Source organism: Eurosta solidaginis, chromosome 3 (assembly GCF_040869045.1).
Source record: "Eurosta solidaginis isolate ZX-2024a chromosome 3, ASM4086904v1, whole genome shotgun sequence".
Classification (NCBI taxonomy): Eukaryota; Metazoa; Arthropoda; class Insecta; order Diptera; family Tephritidae; genus Eurosta; species Eurosta solidaginis.
Genome location: NC_090321.1, coordinates 8,755,543 through 8,783,075, shown reverse-complemented (window position 1 = coordinate 8,783,075; position 27,533 = coordinate 8,755,543). Strand labels below are relative to the sequence as shown.

General features: G+C 38.7%; 3 protein-coding genes across 3 annotated transcripts in view; 1 reads left to right on the top strand and 2 right to left on the bottom strand.

The window, feature by feature from the left end:
- PRAS40 (Proline-rich Akt substrate 40 kDa) overlaps nt 1–14,741 on the bottom strand; it is a 57,449-nt gene extending 42,708 nt beyond the window's left edge. The window contains exon 1 of the mRNA XM_067770648.1: nt 13,752–14,741. Coding sequence (XP_067626749.1) covers nt 13,752–14,105 — 354 coding nt within the window. The 5' untranslated portion in view covers nt 14,106–14,741. The remainder of the gene's footprint in view (nt 1–13,751) is intronic.
- Nucleotides 14,742–20,705: 5,964 nt separating this feature from the next.
- LOC137246205 (replication factor C subunit 4) lies at nt 20,706–22,130 on the top strand. Its single transcript, XM_067777291.1, has 3 exons — nt 20,706–20,936; nt 20,995–21,862; nt 21,936–22,130. The coding sequence occupies exons 1-3, from the start codon at nt 20,815–20,817 to the stop codon at nt 22,020–22,022; spliced, it is 1,077 nt and encodes a 358-aa protein (XP_067633392.1). The 5' UTR covers nt 20,706–20,814; the 3' UTR covers nt 22,023–22,130.
- Taf9 (TBP-associated factor 9) lies at nt 21,902–23,119 on the bottom strand. The gene is made up of 3 exons (XM_067777292.1): nt 22,905–23,119; nt 22,709–22,845; nt 21,902–22,653 (listed from the first exon to the last, which is right to left on the bottom strand). The coding sequence occupies exons 1-3, from the start codon at nt 23,059–23,061 to the stop codon at nt 22,132–22,134; spliced, it is 816 nt and encodes a 271-aa protein (XP_067633393.1). The 5' UTR covers nt 23,062–23,119; the 3' UTR covers nt 21,902–22,131.
- Nucleotides 23,120–27,533: the final 4,414 nt, after the last annotated feature.

Here is a 27,533-nt window from a genome sequence, read left to right as displayed (position 1 = left end):
AGATGACGTTGCAATTGTCATAAGTGGAAAATGCCTTCCAACGATTAGTTCTTTGATGGATCGGGCGCTTCGGGATATTCATACCTGGGCATCTAATGTCGGGCTGAAAGTCAATGCGGAGAAGACGGATATGGTCTTGTTTACAAAGAGGTACAAGGTCCCAAATTGGACCAGGCCTAAGTTAGGAGCGGTGACCTTACAGGAGAAACCTTGCACAAAATATCTAGGAATCATCCTAGACAGTAAGCTGTCATGGAAGCTCAACTTGGAGGAGAGGGTCAAGAAGGCCTCAACGGCACTATATGCATGTAAAAGAATGCTGGGGTGTACGTGGGGCCTATCGCCCTCTCTTTCTCATTGGGTTTTTACAGCGATTGTAAGCCCTATTCTATACTATGGAGTTCTTCTTTGGTGGAAAGCCACACAAAAAACAACATACCTCAAAAAATTAGAGGGGGTATGCAGACTATCGATGCTTTGCATTACGGGAGCGCTGAAAACAACCCCGACGGCTGCACTGTAGCCCTTCTGCACATTCCACCTGTAGACCTGGTAGCAAAGAACAAAGCGTTAACGACCGCAACCAGGCTCGATGCTTCGGGGCAGCTTGAGCGCCGACCATATGGCCATAGTAGTATAGCGTCCTCAGTCACAAGACGAACAGACTACATGATTCCCTACCTGCACTTTGAGGGAGATCTTAAGGCCACAATAGAGGTGGACGGTTGGCGCAAGGGTGCGCAAATGGCGGACGAGGCGATACATGTGTACACCGATGGTTCCAAAATAGTGGAAGGAGTAGGGTCTGCGGTATACTGCGCTGATCCGGAATTAAGCAGATCCTACAGGCTGCCGGATTACTGTAGCGTTTTCCAAGCGGAAATATTAGCCGTAACCAAAGCAGTAGAAACCCTGGAAGAGAATAGCTTAAGCTGCAACCGTGTTAACTTTTATATTGACAGTCAAGCAGCAATTAAGGCAATAATCTCGCATAGCACAGCATCTAAATGCGTGTTAGAGTGTAAGCAGTCTCTGGAGAGAATCGGTACAGGGAGAAGCATACATCTATATTGGGTCCCAGGGCATATGGGAATAGATGGGAATGAAAAAGCGGACGAATTAGCTAAAAAGGGCGCATCCCTTGAAGCTTGCTCCGTAGACGTCCCAATTAGATTGGGCGAGATTAAGCGAATGCGAGAGGTGCACATGATCGACCAAGCAGAAAAGGCGTGGGTTCAAGCGCGGGGCTGTAAAGTGTCGAAGATTATGTGTAGGTCTTACAACCTTAGACTAACACAGTTGCTTCTATCATTAAAAAGAGAGGACTGTAGACTCATGACGGGTATTCTGACTGGACACTGCCTTCTGGCGTCGCATGCCTTTAAATTAGGCTTGGTCAGTGATAGCAGGTGTAGGAAGTGCGGGTTGGAGGAGGAAACGATCGAGTACGTTCTGTGCTCGTGCCCTGCACTTGCCAGGCTAAGACTCCAGCTATTAGGAGTGATACAGCTGTCAGATCTAGAAGCAGCAAGTGGCTTAAGTCCTAGGAAGCTTCTAGTATTTGCCAAGAGGACGGAGTTATTTTATAACATAGGTCCTGGTTTTTGATAGGGTTTTTCAGTTTGGTCGTTAAAACAAACTTCTGGTAACACTACGGACTCAATCAGTCTATGTGAGGTCCTCATGGACCGGCCAGTTCAACCTACCTACCTTTATATGAGTACAGGTATCGAGTGCAAGGTGGTATAGGAACAACATAAATTATAGATGGGTTTGTGTTCACGTTTATTCTAAAATATTGGTAGAGGCTAAGTTATTCGTAGTTTGGCCGAAGCATTATAAAGAAGTAAAATTTTACCATGTAAATAAAATTATTCCAATTTTTTCGATGAACCAATGATTTTTGGTCAACAAATGGACTTGTGTCAGTTTCAAAAATAATAAAATAAAAATAAGTATGTATCTCTAAATTTTTTGACCTAGAATACTTATACTTAAATAGGTAATCATCATTTAATAGTCCACTACTTGGAAAGAAAACTTGAGTGGATTTTTGGTATAATCAGGGATGAGAAATCGATTTTTTCATTTTGTGCCAAACGAGGAAAAAACTTACCAAACATTCAAAAATGTACCAAAAGTCTTCGGATGTGAATTTGAACCAAACTAGAGCTATATTCTGTTTCTTTATCCAAAAACTGTTTTTAGTCAGGAAACTTTCTAACACAAATTAAAGGTAGTATAACAGGGAAATATGATTTATGAAGAAATACTTTTCCAGTAAAAATAATAAAAGAAGTTTATCGATTGAAGCGTACAATTATATACATATATAAAAACATTTCTTTATTGAGGACCAGTAAGGAACATTTCATAAAAACATTTTAGGTACAAAAGATTTAGATTCAGGTATAAAAGTTGACAAATTGTCGCCTACATCTATACTAATAACTCATGTTTCAATCACTACATTAACAGTTCTTCTTCTTTGAGTTCTTTAAATACCTACAAAAAGCTGTTTTTCGTATCTATATTATGACAACTATTGTTAGTTGATTTCATCAAGTCTTTAGTTTTTATTAAATTCGAAACTGTGTTTGTTTGAAGTCTATTTCTACACTTAGTTTTAATTAAATTTTGTATAAAAAATATCCTTTCTACGTTTGTGGATGAATGACAATATGACTTGAACTATTCTATAAATATGGGAAAACATTTGCGCATTTAATTTATTTTGAACTGATCTTAATTCTTCCCAAAAGCTGCATATATTTAAATTCTTGAATTTTTTAAGGCTCTCTTGCTCTGCTAAAGCTCTAAATTCAGAATTAATTTTCCCTATTTTATCAAATGCAGATTTCGGAAACAAGTCCATAACTAAAGGCACAATACTATTTGTTTCACCGCTTAAAATATTTTCTGGTGAAAGCTTTGCAGCCCACAACAAAGTTCTATCATTCAAATTTACTTTCTTTAATAAAGTACTACAAATTTGTATATAAAATTATTTAGCACAGCTCTTAAATATGTGTACGTCATCTTTTTCGAAAAAGGTTGTTTGATAGAATAATATCTACATTAACACCGCAGTAAACTTCATCTGGGGTTAAGGATTTTCGTCTGAATCAATCATTAACATCCAAATAGGACTGGAGTCTAAATAGGATTTTTTTTATAAAATTTTTAATTTGGTAATAAGTAGATGTATGCGAATATCTTCAGACTGCATTTCTATATTACATATTCACATTATTTATTTCATTTAAAATATAAGAAAGAAATGTAAAATATACTTTATAAATAGGACTTTGAAAAATTTCATATATAAGATTAATATTACTGCTTTTATTTTCAAATACGTAAAGATTAAAATAATACTTGAGGGTATCCCATTGCTCAAGAATTCATTCTATGACTGCTTGTGTTTCTGCACCGAAATGTTCTTGAAAGCTCTGAAAGTCTGCCCTCCTAAGGGGACTGTTAAAAAAATTATAGTTTACGTCTTTTAAAAATTTATCAATTTTGTTGGGAAATACATCACAAGCGGCCATTGAAGCTAAATTTAAAATGTGACAAACACATCTATTAATATGCAGATTTGGAACAACTTGGTTCAGCCTTACTTGTACTCCGCTTTTTGCTCCCATCATAACCGAGCAATTGTCGGCAGTGAAACCAATAATTTTTTCAAGTGGTATTGAATGGTCTTTCAAAGATTTAATGATGGCATTAAAAATATCCTCCGTGCTACTATCGGTCAAAGGTATCAAATCTAAAAATCTATCAATGCACTTTGTATCAAAAATTCGAATCGAAAGTGCCAAATTTTTTGATATACATACATATATCAGTCGATTCATCTATTATTAGAGAGTAATAATTCTTCTGACAAAATGAAATTATGGATTTATAATTTTCTGGCCCTGTTATTTGAGTTATTATTTTCTGTGCTAATTGTATTGGTGCAAAATTTTTTCATTAATTTTAGAATCAGTTATGCTATTTTTCATAACCATATTTAAATGATTCTTAATTGCAAATGCAAATTGTGCTCGGCAACAAAACAACTTAACTATCTACATATTTTCTTCGAAAAATTTTAAATTTTTTTTGTAGGTACATTCAGAGCTTTTTTGCAAATGACTTGAAGTGTAGGGCGGTGTTTTACAAAATTGTACCAAATATGTCAATGTAGTACCAACGAACTTTCGGGAAGCGAAATATACCAAAAAAGTACAAATGTACCATGATTATCATAACTGGTATACATCATTTGTATTCATACATACATACATATCTGTGGGTGGCTTACCGGCAATAGAGATATACGCCGCCGCCGCAGCCGATTTTAGTCGTTTTTTGCACGCCGCCGCCGAATGTCAAAAATATCGGAGCGGCGACGGCGTCCGGTGCGGTACTATATTTTCTACTCATTTAATACTGTTTAGGTCATTTATTGTTCATGTCGAAAATTGGACGGATATGGTCGAAAGGGGTATCAACGGATGCGCATTACTGCCAATTGCGTAATGTAACTCTTTCTACCCGTTCAAAAGTAATTTAAAAAAACAACCGCTTTCAATGCCAGCTTAACAGGGATTTTGCATCACCCAATTCACCAAGTTATTAAAACCAAACACTAAAAGAAAAATTATATAAAAAATGTAAATGCTCACTTTGCATAATTTAAAAAAAAAAAAAATTAATAAGGAACAATGAATTCAAATAAAATGACCCAAGTCGAACTTGTTTTCAAATTGTCCTTATGTTGTTGAAAAAGCAAGTTACCCTAAAAAAATTCTGATTTTTTTCAAAAATTCTATATTGCGATTGGCGTATGTAATAAGTGAAATCAGTTATTCAAAATCTTTTAGTAAGTAGGTCCCAGGGGTTTAAACTCTCCTTTGAAATGATTCTCACCTCATACTTAAGTTGAAGATAGAAGGCTTTGAAAAATCACTCGCACTTATATTCCAACCACCTGTTTTTTATTTGCGAAACTTTAAAATAGCGTCGGATGTGTTAATTTTGATTTTCACACTTCATTATTCAACACCCAAGTCCCTTGGAGTGAATCACAGTGATTCTAGCCTATCAACCAAGTTTAAATATCACCTACACGTTTCGGCTCCTGTTACATATGTGAATACGTAAGCACATATATTTACCAGGTGAGGCTTTGTCCTTCGCAAGAACACTTAAAGTGGTGAAGTAAAAGTTTTCCCCCTACAGTCGAACAAATGATCGGATGTGCTACTACTCTAACGTAGTGGACAGTCAACTAGTTTGAAAACTGAAGCTACGCGGTTATTCATAATGAATTCTTGTATCAAAAGGCCGGAAAACAACAGTTTGAACTGAGCGTATAACCTTAACATCTTTCAACTTAAAATCGGTCGACTTTCATTCTAAAATATCGTTTTGGTTTAGCGAATACTATTGCAATCAATGTTTCGAACACAAACGTCTGCAAATTTTGGTCTACATTTAAAAAAAAAATAGGTATCCAGGGTCCTTGTAAAATTTAAATTATGTAGGATTATACTATTTTCACCCATGAATTACGCAATAATATCCACTTGGACTGCTTATGATTTCGAGGGTGGCATCCTTGGCCGAATAGTTACTCCCTAACGTTTCAATGTGTTTCTCTGGTAGTGCTCGGCAGTATAGCGCAACAAAAAAAAATACGTTAGAAAGTCTTCGGAGCTATACATAGAGCTTCTAGTGACGCTCACGAAGGCATGAGTTCAAAGTCGCAGTCCTATAGCTTCTGTGCTGGCATGTTGTATGAGGGCCAAGAGGCGTGGTAGCAACTGGTTTTGGACAGGATTGCTACTGTTCGCATTTCGGAAATTATAGCTCTTAAAACAGCCGAAAAAACTAGATGCCCCCTTTGGCGCGATTAACAATAGGCCAGCGTTGGTGTTCATCGTTAAATCTGTGCCATGAGAGCCATGAGTATTAAAAGACCATTAATAGCAACCGTAAGTCGCCTTTGTGCGTGACCAGCAAGGGGTCACAAATAATTTAAAGAAATCGTGTCGATAACGAATATTAGAAGTTAGACCAGAACATCTCCTTCGGTGAAACTACGCTTTGTACGAGACATACAGACAAAAGTGTGACCATTTTAAGTACTTCAATTTTTTTCGGCACACGCAGCAGTACCAGTCCCTTAGACCGGGGCTTGGTTCGAAGCCTCCGTGGAGTAAGTGAATGAAGGACGGTCCCTCCGCAAGGAGCTGCTCTTGAAATTTTTTGAACGATCCGCGAGACTTTGAGTCAAAAACCCCGTATCTTTCCGAAATCGCCAATACGTTGATTCCTTTAAATACATACAAACAAAACCTTTCCTAAATATTATTTTTTTAAATAGAAAAAAGCTTTTTAAAGCAAGAACACCGGCGCGCCGCCCACACCGCCGCCGCCGCCGATATAGTGATCGGCGTAAACCTCTAACCGGCATAACCGAAAAAGTCATATCTGTAAATGATAACATTTCCAGAAAATGTTAAATTTCAATGTAATATCCAATATTCAGTTCATAATATCGCCATTTCCCAACCGAATAACTGCACAATCAAGGTAATTTAAAGATTTTAAGGCTGGTTTTCTGGAAAACAGTTGTAAGTGACTTTTTCGGTTATGCGGGGAAGCCACAGTCATATATGTATGTATGTATGCATCCGTACATGTGAATATCTATTTAGTTTTCTACATTTTGGGTATGGTGACGCCATACCAACACGAACTCTAGACGTTAATGTTTTATCCCAGCAAAGACAAGACAAATATTCTCCATGTTTTTATTGCATTATTACGATTTCGAGATACATATAAACTCTTTCATTTAAGCAGCTAACAAAAAGAAATTTTAATTTTTATGGAACGTTATGGCAATGAAGTCGTAACACTATGTTGGGTTAGTTGCAGTTTGTAACGATAGAACGGCATCGCAATAAAAGTTACAGCTTCCCCAACCCAATTGTCATACATGTCAAACTCCCGAAATGGTAATATCAAAACACACACTTATCTATTATCCGGCAAAGGACTGGCGCTTCAGCAAAATTGTTAATACTCTAGGGAAATCTGACTAAATTTAAAAGTGGGACCAAATTTTTAAAACTTTGTTCAAGTTTAAAATCCGAGTTAAAAACCTCAACGAAAAAAGGTAAAAAATTTAGTAATAATAGTGGGGTTGTTTCTGTTGAAAATAACCCATTAGACTGGATGCACTATCATTCAGACTTTGAATAGCTCTTTAGAATAAACGTTTTTGATTTGAGCAAATCATTTGGCATCAGATGCGTCGCAAGTACTTATTCAACAAAGATGTTTATTGGGATTGTAGGTACTAATGTACATACTTATACACAGAAAGCATTATCAGATGGTCAGCCAGTCACTTAAAGAATGGAAGGTAAAGAGAAGCGGGAAGCAAATTAATCAATGATTAGAGTCAATTTTCTGTGAACTACACTTTAAAATTTATACATAATATGAATCTTGGTAACCTGCCGACATATTTGAACGACCGCGTGTTATATAATAATGAGGTCCATGCTTATCAAACGAGAAATAGAAACAATTTTCGTTTGCCAGCTGTAAGATCGGAATTCGATAAAAAAAATATACATACATATATTACGATGGAATAAGAGAATACAACGAGCTACCAAATTATACAAAACAATGTCGAAATATCAATCAATTTAAGAAATTATTGTTCAACTACTGCAAAACAATGCCTTTTAGATAATTTACATAAAGAGATCTCATAGATGTAATTTAAAAAATTTAAGAAATTAAGTCTTCAAGACTGTAAATAAATAAATACATAAATAAATAAATAAATTAAATTAATTTTCTTATAGCAGCAAAAAAGCATAAGAACAAAAATAAAATGTTGGGGAACTAGAATAAGCACAAAATTAATAAGGATATAATATTAGCATATGATTAAAAATATGAAATTGAAATTGTTTTTGTTTTTATCGGCCTATTGATGATTCGAACCTTGAATGAAATTGAAATAACAAAATTCGACATACATTTTGAAGATTTGGATAGAATATACATAGATAGATTTTGGATAGAATATTCTGTACCAAAATCTCGGTTTTTTTTTTTTGTTTTTTATTATTATTACCTTTAAGTCCCTTTCATGTTGGCCCCTCATTTCCATACGAATTTTTGACCCACGGAAGTCTTTTTAGGTAACTTCCCGTTAAGCTAGACACTTGATACTTAGAACATAGTTCAGATCTGGGAGACATTACAATGCAAGTGAAAAAATCCACTAGGTGGCCCACGGATCGAGATATACAGAAAATTTATTTTGAAATGGAAATTTTGCGATCGACTTTTAACTAACTTGTCGGTGATCCAGAGACTTGAAAGTTAGCACATAGGTTGCGAGTCGATGGCACTACAATTCGTGGAAAACAAAATGCCGCCAGGAGGCAGACGGATCGAGATAAACGAAAATCCCTGAAAAAACGTAGGGAATCTTGCGATCGATTTTTAAGAAACTTCCCGGTGAGCTAGAGACTTGAAACTTGGGCCGTGGGTCAGAACCCGGTGACAATGCAATATTTGATCAAAAAATTCGCTAGGTGGCGCATGGGTCGAAATATTGAGAAAATTAGTTTTGATTTAGGAATCTTTAAATCCATTTTAAACTAAATTCGCGGTGACCTAGAGACTTGAAACTTGGCGCATAGTTCTAGGCTTGGTGACAATACCTTTTACAGAAAACAAAATTCCGCTGGGTGGTGCGATGAGATAACTACAAATCCTTGAAAAACGAGGGGAATCTTGCAATCGATTTTTGAGTAACTTCCCGGTGAGCTGGAGATACGAAACTTGAGCCATAAGTCAGAACGCGGTGACAATGCAATATTTTATCAAAAAAATCCCGCTAGGTGGCGCTTAGGTCGATATATTGAGAAAACTAGTTTTAAATAGGGAATCTTGCAATCGATTTTTAACTAACTTTCTGGATATCTAGAGACTTGAAACCTGAAATGTAGGTTAAAACCCGGTGACAGTGCAATGTTTGGTCATACAATTTGAGCTACGTAACGCACAAGTCGATTTATTTAGAAGATTAGGCCAAACCTTCATGGCTAGCCTCCTGAGTGTTGCAGGCGTTGTAGAATTCCACCTCGTTGTAGAATTCCACCTCCCAAGTACATGGTTTGCCTTAAATTGAAAGATTGCGCTCCACCTTTATAGTTTTAAATCCCAAAATTCTTTTACAAGAGCTATTGTTAAAGTTTTTTAGTCAAAATTCAAGAAGACTATGTCTGTATTAAAGTAAAAATTGCCTTCTATTTTTTGGTCCATTTATGTATATAAAGGTAGTCCTTAAAATTTTTGTATCATATTTTTATTTTTTTTATCGCTAATTGTTACAATTAACCTGTTGGTTTTCTTAAATTTGTATGAAATTTTAGTTGCAACGGCTTTATTTATTTATTTATTTATTTATTTGTTTGTTTGTTAAAGTCAACACAGACACAAAGCGGTCGACTACTGGATATAAGATACAATACATATAACATGGAAAGAAAACATAAGCGTAAAAAACAAAATTTAAAGTAAAAACTTAAATAATAAGCAATCAAATTAATTAAGTTAAATATTAATTAATACATAAATCAAATCAAAAATAAAAATTAGTTAAAATTTATATTTAAATAAAATTGACATCTTATTTATCAGTCAAAATCTTAGTTGTGCGTGAAAAAGTGTATAAAAAATTAATATTATCACGACTATCTTTGTGAAAAATGTAAAGGGAACGGTGAGGTTAGTTTATTTAATTAATACTATAATTAGTGGTCAATTTTTTATTACTCCTTATTCAGTAATGTCGAGAAAGATGATTGCACACCTGAGCAGCACGCCCTCATAAAAAGATTGATTGCTGATGGCAAAACTTATATGGAAGTGCAAAACATCATTGGTTGCTCACCAACAATGGGTACGTTATGCCATCAAGTACCAATCAATTGGCAAAAAGCGTGGAAGAAAGCCAATAATGTTAAAAGTGTATTCAAGCGTTGAGACCGTCCACAGTCCAAGAAAAGTACCGTTGTTGACTAAAACGCATGTACCAAAGACACTTCTATTTGCCAGAATATTTGAATTAGTCTTCAGCCAAATGACGCAACATTCGCGGTCGGACGCGTCGAAGATTGTTATGTCATATGTCACATGTCACGCCAATATGTAAGACGACATCCTAAAACCTTTTCAAGGGGTTGATAAGCGCAATACATAGCTTTGTAGCTTTGTCAATCTCGTGAGGGGAGTCCTGTTACAAATATGAACGTATCATTCACATATTTAGCAGGCGAGGATCTATCGATCCCAAGTTCGTCATGGATGGGGTGGGGGCGGTATGGCCTATAAGGTTTAATGTGGTCATATTAATCGTTCACGAAATGGTCGGGCTAGTACCTTAACGGTGCTTGTTACCGGAGCGTACCGGATCTATATCCGACAAAAGGACCATCAACATGGATAAAACTTTATCGTTAATAAGCCAGTCGTTGCCACGACCATTCTTCTAATTTTTTATGCAGTTCAAGTCACTTTCGCACAGGGATCCAATGTGCCAAATTTACGGAGAATACTTCTATTTGCTATTGGAATATCGAAGAATTATATTTATAGAAGGAAGTATCGTTACATAAAAACGGGGCGTGGTCATATACACACGCCCTATTAATCGTGGTCAGAACAAGTATTTAATTGGAAGTGATGGCCAAAATACATGTGAGGATGACTCTAAGAACGGATAGGCTGACGGATGGATGGATAAAAAAAAAAGCTCACTTAGGGCTTCATTCTGTATTGCGAGCGATAATTCAGACGAACGATGCGCCCCCAAACGATTCTTTTTGTACGGCTTCACGTTTCTTACTTTATGCCAAACAGGAAGGCGGATGTAATTGTCAAATGATATGTTACCATCGTTTAACATAGCGCAAATACACTAGCGATTCATCTCTGAGGCGAAACGAACGTTCGTTTCGTAATAGAGAATAAGGCCCTTAATTTTTTCTTTCGGTTGAGTTAAAAGATTTATTTTCCGCGGTGTGATCAAAATGAAGCAGTTCTGAATATTACGCCTATTAAGAAATGTAGGTATCACTGTGTTGTGGTATTGAGATTATGAGCTATAATGCAAGATATTTTTTAAGTGAAATCTGTATGAATAAATCATAAAATAAGTGATAAGCAACCAATGTTATTTACAATCTAAAAACTGTGTAAGTTTTGTTTACAACTTGAAATAAAAAAGAATGGAATTACCTGATAATGAAAACATTGTTCTGCGAATGTTTTACAGACAAATATTTATAGATATGTACACGTGTATTTATCTGAAACGCAGTCAAAACGAAATTTGTAGTAAATAAGTGAGTGGGCACCTTTTCCTAAATATTTATAGGTGTTAAGTATTTGTCATGCAGACAGAAAATCTAGTATTTTTCATTTAAATACATACAGTTCTGATCAATTAATTGGCAACAATATCCTGTTAAATAGTCACTGCTGCTGGGTTAGATAAATTATTACTAATTCCACCTTTTCATAAGAATTTTGTTACTATCTAAGTAAAATTGTGCCTTGGTTAAAATGTCATATTTAAATCGGTAGATATATAGGCAGAATGTTATGTTGAAGATTGCACTGCGACCATAGCTCTTTAGCTGCTTTTACCCCAGCGGGTTAGGGGATCAGAATATACCCGCGGTAGGTATGCCTGTCGTAAGAGGCGACTAAAATACCAGATTCAAGGGGCAACCCATCAGGTTGCCAGCGCAATATATAGCTTCTCCAAACCCAACTGTCAACCTCACCTATCCGCGGCGAATCCTGTTTCACTAACAGAAGAGGCTCTGGCGACCCCAAGCTCCTCATGGAACTTGGGGGTGGAGAGGGAGGGAATGGCCTGAAGGTTTAATGTGGCCACATAAATCCTTCCCGAGATTGTCGAGCTAGCACCTTAATGGTGCTGTGGTACCGGAGCGTACCGGATCTGTATCTGGCAAAGGACCATCACATCGATAACACTCCCCAAAGCCTTCGGGGAGCAACCTTATCGCTACAACAACAACAACAACCATAGCTCTTTTGTGCGCTCATATTCAAAACAACTTGTTCAAGCCGCATTCTCGCAAGAAATTTACTATTTCCTTCTGCTTAAGGGTTTGTATGCGCATACACTCAGCCATGGTAAACCCCAAAATGATGGCGTCGACTTTCGAGGAATATGTGTTGTTGTTGTTGTTGTTGTTGTAGCGATAAGGTTGCTCCCCGAAGGCTTTGGGGAGTGTTATCGATGTGATGGTCCTTTGCCGGATACAGATCCGGTACGCTCCGGTACCACAGCACCATTAAGGTGCTGGCCCGACCATCTCGGGAACGATTTATGTGGCCACATTAAACCTTCAGGCCATCCCCTCCCTCCCCAAAACCAAGTTCCATAAGGAGCTTAGGGTCGCCAGAGCCTCGTCTGTTAGTGAAACAGGATTCGCCGCGGATAGGTGAGGTTGACAATTGGGTTTGGAGAAGCTATATGTTGCACTGGCAACCTGCAGGGTTGCGCTACACAGCCCCTTGAATCTGGTATTTTAGTCGCCTCTTACGACAGGCATACCTACCGCGGGTATATTCTGACCCCCCCTAACCCGCTGGGGGACAGGAATATACCCGCGGAATATGTGTTCTCTGCTGGTGGGTCACAAAAAATATATCGTTATCTTAATTCACAAAGGTCCTAAGGCACAGAATTTTCGAAACTGCGTTTTTCACAGATCTTTGTATGATATAATGAAAAAAAAACAAGTAAAATTTTAAAGTGTTAGAACCAATAACAAGGGAGTTACGCCACTTTTAAAAAAACCTTTTCTGCATGTAGTTACCGTTAAAAAATTGGTTTTGCTCTCCTGTAAACATTTAAATTTGTTGCTTAGAGCCTTTGTAAATAAAGCTTACGATATAAAAATACATAACTATTGGTTTTATGAGATTATTTTTAGGGTGAATGTACGCCTTGTGGTATAAATCCAGTACGTTCAGGTTTTTGTTGTTGTAGCGATAAGGTTACTCCCCGAAGGCTTTGGTGAGTGTTATCGATGTGATGATCATTTTACGGATACAGATCCGGTACGCGCCGGTAACACAGCACCATTAATGTGCTATCCCGACCATCTAGGAAACGATTTATATGGCGGCATTAAACCTTCAGGTCATCCCTCCCTTCCCACCCCCAAGTTCTATGAGGAGCTTGGGGTCGCCAGAGCCTCGTCTGTTAGTGATTCGGGATTCGCCGCTCGATGGTGAGGTTGACAATTTGGGTTGGAGAAGCTATATATATCACCACACAACCCCATAAATCAGATAACAAGTCCCAGTAAGGTACAAGCCCGACCAAATAACGAACTGTACTTGTTTTGCATGCTGATAATGAAATGTAGAAGTGTTTGGATTTGTACCAATAAGTCTTTCATGGGTAGTTGAAATGTGTTTGTTTTCGTTGGGTTCGATGATGGAATCATACATCCAGGTTCCGCCAATGGTTCGACGATTGTTCGCATCAACCATTTAATTGTTGTAATTGATGACCTCTACTTACATATGTATGTATATGCATAAAAATACTTTTGTATCAAATTTTACAAGAAAAGTACATGTACATATGTACGTATTTTTAAAATCTCACTCACCTGCTTAAAAAATTCCATACACTGTGAGTAAAAAATGAATGAACGTGGATAACGTTGCAGGAACGCTTGCATTAATGCATTACATAAATTATTTGAACTATTATTACTATTGCCATTGGTGACTTGATTGCGGCCTTTGCTGGTTTGTTGCGCCAACGGCATGGAATTATCTTCATCTGGTTGTAATGCTGGTGTCGCTATATTCTCACGGGTTACATTTCGATTCGATTGCATATCAAATAAAGATGATTCCTCTGCTGGGTGGTTGCTATTACTAATTGTACCAACATTATTATTAGCCGCCTGACTATTACTGGTGGCTATGAAATTTAAACATTTGCATGAGATCTGCATTTTAATGGCAGTTTTTATTTCCCTTTTTATGCTTAGTTCACCGGTTAAGAATCCTTAAATTTTATTTCTCGTCACAAAATTAAGCAAGTTTATGCGTTGAAATAAGAGGTTCTTTCTAGTTTTTTTTTTTTTTTACTTATATGTACTTTATTTTTAGATGCTCTTTTGTGCGTTCGTCGTTTCTACTTGGTCAGTATTTCTCACATGTGTTATACATATGTATTTTTTTGTGTGGCTAATTGCGATTTTTATGTCATTTATGAGACGCTGCAGTTAGATTTGTGGTTTTCTAATCCTCTAATCATTGCGCCTCTGATAACAATTCAATTGGATATCCTTCTTTTATTCGCTTGTACCTAATTCTTATGCGTTATACTCTTTACCACACTTTACTTTAGTCTTTAAATTTTCTAGGCACTTGTTTTACAAGCGTTTTAATTTCTAATTTGTACTTCTTTTATTTTAATAATGGATCACTATTTTTATTAGTTTAAGATTGTACACTTTTTATTTGAAAAACTCGAACTCGCAATTTACAATAAAAAAGTCAGCTTCTGTAAACAGCAATCTACCAACAACACGATGAAGAATAAAAATGAAGTTGCGGAACAATGTTGCCATCCATTCATTAACCGCCTAATTTCCCTCTGAAAATGAAGAGTTTTAAATACCGCGGCACAATGACATATAGATGTGTTTGACACAAGTTTATGCATTCCAATAACACCGCCACAATCAACCAAGATGTTGAGTTTGTAAATAAGAAGGAACTTCATACTTGGCAATTGAAGTTTATTTCGCCTTGCCCATACACATACAACATTTCGCGAAGCACTGTTATAAACATTCTCCCTATACAACAAAAATACTTGCTAACATATTTTGTATGTTGTTGTTGTTGTTGTTGTAGCAATGCTCGCCCCACCTAATAGCCGCGACCGATCACAAATTGTCATCAATATCCTCTAACGGGAGTCCAAGGAAACTTGCCGTTTCAACAGGGGTGACCATAATGAAAGGGGTGTTGGAGGCGTTGGTTCCACATTACAATTAAAGAGATGGTTGGTGTCATGTGGGGACACATTGCAACCGGGGCATACATTTTGTATATCGGGATTGATTCTGGATAGGTAAGAGTTTAACCTACAGTATCCAGAACGAAGTTGAGCAAGAGTGACACGCGTTTCCCTGGGGAGTATGCGTTCCTCTTCCGCGAGTTTTGGATAATTTTCTTTAAGTACTGGATTCACAGGGCAATTCCCGGCATAAAGGTACGACGCCTCATTATGTAGATGGTGTTCTGGGGACATAAGAAGACAGCCCGTGGCGGTTCTGTGAGAAGTATTTTGGCAGGCCTGTAGCTTCTTCCAGTGAGTAGTTTTTAGGCTTGGCGACATATAGGGGACACGTAGCATGCAATCGGCTGGCCGATTGCTTTGTATGTGGTAATGAGCGTTTCTTTATCTTTTCCCCAGGTACTGCCAGCGAGGGATTTGAGGATTTTGTTACGGCTCTGAATTCTCGGAACAATTGCGGATGCGTGCTCACCAAAATGTAGATCCTGATCAACCGTCACACCCAAGATGTTGGGGTGTAGGACAGTCGGTAGCGTAGTGCCATCGACGTGGATGTTCAAATTGGTCGACATTTGGGACGTCCATGTTGTAAATAAGGTCGCGGAAGATTTAGTCGGTGATAGTGCCAGGTTTCGCGAGGCGAAAAAACTGGAGAGATCAGGGAGGTAGCCGTTTATTTTATTGCATAGCGCATCGATCTTTGGGCCTGGGCCTGTGGCCATTATTGTGCAGTCATCAGCGTAGGAAACGATTGTGACTCCTTCCGGTGGTGAAGGTAGCTTAGATATGTAGAAATTAAACAAAAGTGGGGATATGACACCACCCTGTGGCACCCCTTGTTTAATTCTCCTTGGTTTTGATGTTTCGTTTCTAAATTGCACCGATGCCTGCCGACCACCCAGATAATTTGCGGTCCACCTTTTAAGACATGGGGGAAGGGTAGACCCTTCCAGGTCTTGCAGTAATGAGCCATGGTTGACCGTATCAAAAGCTTTTAATAGGTCTAGCGCTACGAGTACTGTTCTATGGTGGGGGTATTGATTTAAACCGCAATTTATCTGGGTGCTAATGGCATTTAGCGCGGTGGTAGTGCTATGGAGTTTTCTGAAGCCATGCTGATGAGGGGCTTGCTGCAAATTTGCTTGGAAATAAGGGAGCAAAATGGCTTCAAGCGTCTTTGCCACTGGCGATAGGAGAGATATCGGACGATACGACTCACCTATGTTAGCTAGTTTCCCAGGCTTTAGTAGCGGGACCACCTTGGCCATTTTCCATTTCTCGGGTATGACAAAGGTGGAAAGAGACAGGTTGAAGACATGAGCTAAATATTTGAAACCCACTTTCCCTAGGCTTTTAAGCATCGGCATGGCTATGCCGTCTGGGCCCACTGCTTTTGATGGTTTAGCACGACCAATGGCGTCCTCAACCTCTTTAGCGGTGATGGTGATTGGTGACGCGCTGAATTTGTGTTTATGTGCGTGTCTATTGGCTCTCCGTCTATCTTTGTCGACCGTAGGATGCATTATATATTGTCGGCAGAAAGCGCTCGCGCATTTTTTCGCATCCGACAGCACTTTGTCGCCAAAGGCGATGGAAACTTTGTCTTTGTACTTAGTCGGATTCGATAGGGACTTTACGGTGGACCAAAGTTTACCCAAACCGGTAGAGAGGTTACAACCTCTTAGGTGCTCCTCCCATTTCGCCCGCTTGTGTTCATCCACAAGCAATCAGCCGGATTTCGGGAATTCTCCCGGCGGGAATGAAACTTGCCGAGGCGGATTCAAAGACCTTACGGAAGGCACGCTCCCCTTGGCGGGCATCAGTCGGGATAGGGAGGGCAGCAGCCCCACTTTCCTTTTTTGAAGTTTATGAAAGTGCGGTTTTCAGTGACGATGAAGTCGGCGGTACGCTCGAGCGAAATAAGTATGGGCAGGTGGTCGGATGCCAATGTTACCATCGGCTGCCAGTTGACGCAGTTTACGAGTTCTGCGCTCACGATTGAGATATCTGGCGAGCTGTGACAGCTTCCTACCATACGTGTGGGGGCGTCTCCGTTTATTGTGCAGAACGTCGTTTCTTCTATTTGATCCGCCAACATCTCACCCCTACTGTCCGCCCGCAAGTTTGAATGCCATAGATCATGATGGGCATTGAAATCGTCTAAGATAATGCGATTGTTGCCAGTGAGTAAGGTCCTGATATTAGGGCGGTATCCACTGGGGCAACAGGTGGCAGGAGGGATGCAGATGTTGATGATTTCTAGGTTTGCATCGCCTGACCGGACAGATAGGCCTTGACGTTCTAAGGCATTGTCCCTGCGGTCGATGCCAGGACAAATATATAATATTGCACAGAGTAGTGTATGATGAACGCGAGGCCGCCTCCATTCCCGCTCTCGCGGTCCTTCCTGTGGACATTATACCCAGAGCAGGTCGGCAATGCAGATCTTGCTGTGAGTTTAGTCTCTTGAATCACAGCAATGCGGATGTTGTGCCGCTTCATGAAATCGACTATCTCCGTAATCTTCCCAGTTAGTCCATTACAGTTTAACTGTAGAATTCTGAAGTGCATAAGGGGAGACGCCGCCACTCTGGGGGTAAGTGACGGGTGACGACGCCTGGGTTTTGGAGGGACAGGACGCAATTGCTGTTGTGGCCCTGGGACTGAGCGTCCTTGGGCAAGCATTGGGGTACCCGGATGATTTGGGTTTCCGACCTGGCAACATGGCGCGATGAAACCCGTCGGGGGGTTGCCGTCGCGGAGACCAGAACATCTAGGAAAGTGGCACCACCCAAGGCAGGAGCTGCATTGGGCGGATGTCGCAAACCTATATATTCTGTACTGGCAGACGGTGCAAACGGAGGTAGGGACTAAGAGTCTGTTTCCCTGACCTGCACGATTGCCGCCGGAAAATAGGGGGGGGGGGGAGAAGACGGGGCAGGGGCTGATGCTCAGCATTGCTACCAACTCTACTACGAAGGTAGTAGTTATGAGTGGTATCAGCTGTTTGAGTTGTTGGCGCCGTGGGGCGCGAGCAGCAGCGGGTACTTGTTGTGGCTTGCTGAGCAGCGGGGCTGCTGGAAGGTAGTGGGGGCGCTTAAGCGTAGACTACGGGACGCCCTTGGGCGTGAACAGCAAGGAACCACAAAAGATTTATAAAAGTTACGTGGACGTCGGGTTTTGCGATTAAGCCCAGAACAACCTGTCCGATGCAACCATGCACGAGACACACTGAACAGAGTATGACCGTCCTAAAAAGATTCTTTTCCGGCAAATGCAGCAAACCCATTTCTCAGGACCGGTGTCAGGAGACGGACCGGGTTGGATTCGATGCCTTCCCGGAGTAAGAGAGTATGGAGCAGTCCTGCTGCAAGGAGCTGCTGGGAGGATGACAATTTGTGGGAGGGACGAAATAAATGGGGTCACACTGAAATGACAGTCCTTGGTCGGGAAAAATCCCGAGTCACTCCGGTACATAGAACCGACTGTCTTGGGAAGCGACATACCCTACAAGAATACTGACTATCATATGACCCCTACAAGAATACTGACTATCATATGACTATCATTTGATTGTCAGCAATGTCAACCTAACGATCAGCGCCTCATACAAACTTTCTATCACAAACTTAAGGGGACTTGCGCAAATGTGATGTAAACAACTGTGTACGTGTGAGTTTTTGTCTCCTTCTTATACACCAACATCGCCTATTGATTAAGTATATAGCCGTACTGCTCACTCTCATTCCTTTTCCTGGATCAGTGCTGACACTTTAACTATCAAAAAGTGTCATAAATGATAGTTTACTGTAGATATCAGGTTTGACTGTTATACTATCATAAATGACCATTGTTATATTCCGCCAAAAATGACAATGCTTTTTGATTTTTATTTACTTTATTTCATTACGTTTTTAATTTTGTACATGATAAAAGCATACATGTTTCTTATTTGTTTAAAATAAATAGTTTTATAAGAATTCGAGTTCAGAATGTTCAATTTAAATTCAGAAAATAACAAAACAACAGAAGAGCGCTTTCCTCACAAATTTAGAAATGAATCACCACTAACCACTATTATTTTTCGCGTATCAATTTTTTTAGTGCACCCCATATATTCAGACAGCTTTTGGTATTTTTTAATATTATTTTCTTTTAGCATGAAGCTTTGAAATGCTCTCTTTTTCATTTTTTAAACTTATTTTTTATATGGTTTTCGTCGGTTGAAAATGGCGGCATTTAAAAAATAACAAAACAACCGTGATAATCATTTGATTGTCATATGACAGTCAGTAGTGACAACATGATTAAATCGGATAAACTGTTCTCGCATACATAAAATTTCGTTGAGAATTATGTATCTGTCTCACATTCATAATGGTATCTGCTGTATGTTCTTTTGTTCTGTACCAGGTGTCCGAAGCTTTCCCAGTTTGAGTCCTTTTTCATGTAGGGATATTTTGTATCGTATTCGATTGTTATATTGCAGTTTTTAATTGAGAACCATGATACAAAAAATAAGGTAGTTCCACTCAACATTTTTGACGTATTTGGGGATTTTTGAAGTTTCATATTGTGTGTTGTTTTGCCAGAAGCGTTGCCATACCGTTACTGTTTAAGACTAAATTGTGGTTTTTCGAAATGGAAATTTCCTTTCGGATGAAAACGCAATGGTTATCTGAGACAATAATAATACGCTTTAGCACGATTTACGTGCATATATATTGATTGAGAATACAGTAAAACACGCAATTTTACTGAAAAATAGTGGATAATGACTCATACATTGGTTAATGGCTCATATCTTAATGGCAGCTTGAGCCCTAGACAGAAAAAAAAAATACACGAAAAATCCTATTTCTCAAGGCATGTTGAGAAAAACTGCTCCTCCAAAGTCTGCACATCTATGTCAATGCTAAAAGGGCACAGAATGTGTAGAGGCGGGGCTGCCCCAAGGTGACCCCTGGTACAACGGGCAAAAACACTCTCATAACTAGTGGCTAACCTGCAGAGCTACAGGGTAAAAAATGATTTAACAATACCTAAAAAATGATTTAACAATTCCTTTCTAAAGCGCAGCGCTTGAATTATACAATAAATAAAAAAATAAAAAATGTGGACTTGTATTCAATTTATCAAGAAATTGCGGTGTCGGTTTATAAGGACCTCCTTTGAGCAAGCAATTGACAATCGTGTATGTTTTGTCAAAATGTTCTAAGCAAACGTACGGACAATTAAGAAGGCTATATTCACTTCCTTTGCATTCTTCGATCCATATTTCTTCCACCAAAACAATTTTCGGGAGCTCGAAAGACTTATTTAAAACCTTTTCTTGGCTGATATTTCGTATTAAAATATTTCCATTTAACATTCCATTGTCCCCGCAAAAGTCAAGTGGCAAACTCGTCATACCATGGTTCAATTATATGGTTGGCTCATCTCATCAGCTGATTACCATGGCGTCATACTAAATTTTTTGTATAATGTTTTCGAAATTATGTTTTGACAACCATATGCAACAACTGTCTTTCCGCGCAGTTTATATGCCACTGAAGTAGTTCCATTATTGTTGGCGCCCATCGCTTAGAATTTTGTAGACTGATATTAAACAGATTCACATTTCATTTAAAAGAATGCAGGCTTTTTTGAAAACAGGCAAGACAACAGCTTTTGATAAACCTCAAGCTAGCACAAGCAGTAATGCACTCAACAGTGGCGAACGACGCAAACCGCCAGCACCGTGGGTTGAGAAATAGTAAGTACATGACTTCATATTCAGACAATTGATATTAGTTGTATGTAATAATATACAGCCGACCCAAGAGTGTTGAGGATGTTGTGGAACAATCGGAAGTCGTTGCAGTTTTGCGCAAATGTATTGATGGGGCTGACTTGCCAAATATGCTTTTATACGGACCGCCCGGAACTGGCAAAACCAGTACAATTCTTGCTGCCGCACATCAAATTTTTGGTGATATATATCGTGAACGCATACTCGAATTAAATGCATCCGATGAACGTGGCATAGCGGTAGTACGTACAAAAATCAAAGGCTTCGCACAATTAACTGCAAGCAATACGCGGCCGGATGGTCGTCCTTGTCCGCCCTTCAAAATTATCATACTCGATGAAGCTGATTCAATGACACATGCTGCACAGGCTGCCCTACGTCGAACCATGGAGAAGGAAAGTCGTAGTACACGCTTCTGTTTAGTGTGCAATTATGTGTCGCGCATTATTGAGCCGATTACTTCGCGTTGCACAAAATTTCGTTTTAAAGCGTTGGGTGATGAACAAATCATTGCACGTTTGCGTCATATTTGTGAGTTGGAGGGTGTCAAGATAGATGATACTGCTTTTCAGTCGATTGTACAAATATCTGGTGGTGATATGAGGCGCGCCATAACAACACTTCAATCATGTTATCGCCTCAAAGGAACAACAAATACTATAAGCACTGCAGATTTGTTGGAAATGTCTGGCATTGTGCCCGAGTATTATTTAGTTGATTTTTTGGATGTATGCCGATCAGGAAATTATTCAAATTTGGAGGAATTTGTACGACATATAGGCTACGAAGCTTACAGTATTGGACAAATGCTAGAGCAGTTTAATGAGTATGTCCTTCGTTGCGCATCACTAACCAATAAGCAAAAGGCTTTAATCTGCGATAAACTGGGTGTAAGTCGCAATGCAACTAAAACCATTGAAACGCGTATGTAGAAACCCAAATCTTTATTTTATTTATTTACAGGAATGCTCATTTCGTCTACAGGATGGTGGATCTGAATATCTCCAAATCATGGATTTGGGATGCGCAATCATACTAGCACTTAAGTGAAAACACAAACAATACTAATCAATCAAGCTACAATGTAAAACAGTTTTTACTTTAATTTAAAAAAAATTAAATATATTTAAGCGAATATTCTTTATTGCCTGTGCTTAATCTACTGAACTATTTCGAACTCATCGTCTTCCCGTTCACGCTTCACGCCACCAGAGTTACCGTCGCCGCCGGAATTACCACAGCCAATACTACCAACAGCTGCAGACGCACTTGCATCTAAATCCACCTCCATTTTAACATCACTACCTTCAGTTCCACCAGTACTTGCATTCACGCCTCCACCTATACCTATCGACCCGCTCAACGCTACTGGTTTAGTTGTTGTTGTGAACTTTATCACCGGCTTAGGTATAGTAACTATTTGTGTCTTTGGTGCAAGTACTGTTTGACGCTTATTTATACCCGCGCCACTACTGGTACTTCCAGTATTTTTTAATTGTGTTTTAATAGTTGAGCGACTATCTAATGCCGATTTCGTCATTTTTTTCGGATGACTACCAGCCCGTAACTTATAATTGCAAGCTGATAAACAATAGCGATCGGGTGGAAGACGCAGACCACAGTGTGGTTTTATAGGTGGCAAAGGCATAGCATTTCTCACTTCTGCCAACTTTGCTAGGACCTAAAAAAAAGTTAATCGTTCGTATAACGTAACATAAGTATATGAAGGTGTTTACATGACGTGGGGGTGGGCAAGTAAATGCTTTATCCAACACGACTTCTGTTGCAAGTTTAACGTCATCCAGATCAATGGTTTTTTTACGCGCATGATTTGCAAATACTTTTGCATCATCTAGTATACAAGTCACATAACCTGTAGTATTAAAAACGTAAATTAATTAGATGAACAATTTCAACCGTTTAGTAACCCACGATAAGTAAACTCCAAAAGCTGATTGATTACTCGCGGTTCATAGTCCTGTATGTTAAGCTCCTTCAATATTGACATAATCACTTGTGCATCTTTAGGCACATGCTTAACTTGAGTAGTTATTTTAGTTTTCTCATTCTTTTCTTTTTCTGTGGCCATAATGATGCAAATTTCCCTGGCAGTCGTGTTGCTGATGGAGAAATTATGCTGTTGCAACCCCAAATGTAAATTAGGTGTAGCGATACCATATCGCTATTTTTTGGCCTACTTATGGTGTAAGCATATTACCGAAAAACTGCAGCGAACTTCGCCTATAATCACCTTAATTTACATGTTGTAGAAATTCAAAAAAGAAGCTTTCTCTTCGGCGAAGACAGTGACGCATAATCATAGCCAAAATAAAATAGGTTTTAAATTTAGGTTCAGCTTTTTTGACAGATAGCTCATAGAAAATTATGTCAAAAAGCTGCAACTAAATTTAAAACCTATTTTATTTTGACTGTGATTATGCGCCAGTATATCTAAATATACCTGCTATAGTCATAACGCATTAGTCTCGTCCGTGGCGTATCGTAACTATACATATAAACAAGCGAAAACCCAAAACCTTATTGCTTGCCTATGGTATGGTTATGCCTAGAGAGTTGAAATCCAAGCAAAAATAGACTAATATAATATTTATATCTATCAATTATTCGTAATAAATTTATATCGTATAATTGAAAGTGATTATAAAATTGAACAATAAAGCGGGAGCCATTGGGGCCGTATGTCGTATCGCTGTAGTCGTATCCCTAACGTAATCAGCTGTTTATCGTTGCGACGATAAACCAAAAACCAATTGGTTGGCTACGATACGGTTACGACCTTAGCGGCTCCAATAATCGATTGCATTGATTCCCATAAGGTTGGTCGAATCAACTGTTATAAGGTTACCGATACGATTACCGATAAAGCACCAATGTCTGCAGCTTAACAGTATCAACAGCCCATAGTTGAAATTATGCTTGCAGAGTGCATGTTGTTGTTGTTGTTTTTGTTGTTGTGGCGATAAGGTTGCTCCCCGAAGGCTTTGGGGAGTGTTATCGATGTGATGGTCCTTTGCCGGATACAAATCCGGTACGCTCCGGTACCATAGCACCATTCAGGTGCTAGCCCGACCATCTCGGGAACGATTTATGTGGCCACATTAAACCTACAGGCCATTCCCTCCCTCCCTACCCCCAAGTTCCATGAGGAGCTTGGGGTCGCCAGAGCCTCGTCTGTTAGTGAAACAAGATTCGCCGCGGATAGGTGAGGTTGACAATTGGGTTTGAAGAAGCTATATATTGCGCTGGCAACTTGAAATGTTGCGCTACACAGCCCCTTGAATCTTGTATTTTAGTCGCCTCTTACGACAGGCATACCTACCGCGGGTATATTCTGATCCCCTAACCCGCTGGGGTGCATATTGTGCATCAGTGGATTTCAAACTGTGGGCCACGACCTTTTGTTTGGTCATGGCGTTAAGCAAGATGTCTTGATACGAAACTCGTATCATTTTTTGCGCTCTCACGAGGGATTTATCTCAAATTTGTGCTGGCAACAATCACAGATATATCCCTCGCGCCAGCTGAAGCGGGTGCCAGAACAAAAAATGTGCCAGCTAAAACGAAAAACGGGCCAAAAATTTCGGTAAACTTTACTTTGACCTACAACTGTAGAATAGCGTTAAAAAATTATGGGAAAAAGGATAAAAATACTTGTTTAGGTGTAAATATTATTAGTTCGAAGGCGGAGGGTAAATATTATTCCCCATTCAAAAGTTATCACTAAAAACAAGGTTTGTAAATATGAAGTCCAGATGCAACCATTCCATTTTGATCACAAAACCTGGAACGTCAGACATGTAGGATAAGCCCTATCCATTAAATGATGTTAACTATTATATCATAGGTCGATTTACTGAAATTTCAAAAGAATATATGGTTTTCACTGCGAGTTAAATGCGTTACAATATTTGACTAATTTAATCAAAATGTAAATTTTACTTAGATTTGTGTGCATGTAACTCTAACTAGTCGTATTACTGTAAAATAGGTTTAAAGAAATAAATATTTTGCGACTATCATTTTATTAAATGATTGCAACTGTAATCGCCGAAATGTATGTCAAAAATCCCCATATTCAGATCTGCTCATTTTTGTTTGGAGTGGCTGTCAAAAAGCACATTTTTTATAACATTTATCAATGATGCCACTCCAAACAAAAATGAGTAGATCTGAATATGGGGATTTTTGACATACATTTCGGCGATTATAGTTGCAATCATTTAATAAAATGATAGTCGTAAAATATTTATTTCTTTAAAGTTATTTTACAATAATACGACTAGTTAGAGTTAAAAATAAACAAATCTAAGTAAAACTAACATTTCGATTAAATTAATTAGTCAAATATTGTAACGCATTTAACTCGCAGTGAAAACCATATATTCTTTTGAAATTTCAGTAAACGGGATCTATGATATAATAGTTAACATTATTTAATGGATAGGGCTTATCCTGCATGTCTGGCGTTCCAGGTTCTGTGATCAAAATGGACTGATTGCATCGGGAGTTCATATTTACAAAACCTGTTTTTAGTGATAACTTTTGAATGGGAAACAATATTTACCCTCCGCCTTCGAACTAATAATATTTACACTTAAGCAAGTATTTTTATCCTTTTCCCATAACTTTTTAACGCTATTCTACAGTTGTAGGTCAAACTAAAGTTTACCGAAATTTTTGGCCCGTTTTTCGTTTTAGCTGGCACATTTTTTGTTCTGGCACCCGCTTCAGCTGGCGCGAGGGATTTATCTGTGATTGTTGCCAGCGAAAATATGAGAGCGTAAACAAAAGATTCGTATCAATCTAATCTATGCTATGGCCATTGTTTACTATATAGTTTGGCAGCTTAAGTAGAGGTTATGTTGCGAATAGAGTGGAAGGCAGTGGACTAGGCAGTCGAATGTCACATAATGAAGGAATGGTGTTCGGAGATTTTTCAAAGTTAAAAAAAAATGATAAAAGCTTTAATATAAATAAAACTTTTGTTTTAATAACAACAAAAACGCCATATATATTCTGTATACATAAATTTGTAAGGATTATCTCACTGTTTGCGGGGAGAATGTGGCACCCGTGTCGTGGGGCGCGATCGCACGCAAATAAAAGAAATAGAAAAGAGAAGAATTATTACCGATTCGTTACAATTTATTTATAAACGATAAATATTTTACAATAATTGTTTATACAAGTGAAGCACTCACAAACTTCCTGGACGTCAGGAAGTTTAATTAATTTCACAATATAGATAGCAATTCCGGGTGAATATGCCGTAGTGCAGTGAGAAAGAAATTAATCGAATTACCAAATGCACTCAACCCGTTCAAATGTGTGCCAGTGATTAATTGCAAATAGAAAGTTAAAAATTAAAATTTAAGTGACAATGGCAAGAAGTTTAATTATACGAAATAATTTCACTTGGCAGTTCACAATTTAGAACACAGTTTAAATTTTTACGATGTACACTCGAAAAAAAGTTAGGAAACTCACCTGGGGCTGGCTGCTGGCTCGTTGACGTTCCAAAATAGAAAAAAAGCTTTAAAAACGAAAAAGGTCCGCACCACCTGCCGATAGCTAACTTTCGTCGAGTTTTTCCCCTTTGAAGTTAGCGCTCGGCAGGGGTGGGCCGTTACCGGTAAATAATAATATTGCCAAAAAATGTGCATTAGGGTGGTAGCGAATATTTAGGCTGGTGGCCTAAACACTCACTTTAAAATTTGAATTAAATAATCTAAAGTTTTTTTTGAAACTGAGTCGAGAACTGTGCGTGTGAATGTGCGAATTTTTACCGATCAGCTGTTAGTTGCGCTACTTAGTAAAATTTACAATGGCTATGGCGTTAAGGTCGTGAAGTAAAAATTAATCTTTACGAGAATTTCTTTTGTTTAAAATTTTTTTAATGAAAACACATTTACATTTAAAACCTAAGACCCGCTTGCAGAACGTTAATTTATTTTTATAGCTCAGAATTAATTTCAAAAATTTATGGCGCATAGTCATAGTCAAAATAGTCTTGGGTGTGACGTTTGATCAGGATCTACATTTTAGCATGCAGCCGAAATTGTACCGAAACTCCAGAGCCGTAATAAAATCCTCAAATCCCTTGCTGGCAGTACTTGGGGAAAAGACAAAGAAACGCTCATTACCCCATACAAAGCAATCGGCCAGCCGATTGCATGCTACGCGTCTCCTATATGGTCGCCAAGCCTAAAAACTACCCACTGGAAGAAGCTACAGGCCTGCCAAAATACTGCTCTCAGAACCGCCACGGGCTGTCTTCTTATGTCCCCAGAACACCATCTAAATAATGAGGCATCGGACCTTTATGCCAGGAATTACCCGGTGAATCCAGTACTCAAAGAACAGTAGCCAAAACTTGCGGAAGAGGAACGCATACTCGCCAGGGAAACGCGAGTCACTCTAGCTCAACTTAGTTCTGGATACTGTAACAGGTTAAACTCTTACCTATCCAGAATCAACCCCGACATACAAAATGTATGCCCCGCTTGCAATGTGTCCCCACATGACACCAACCATCTCTTT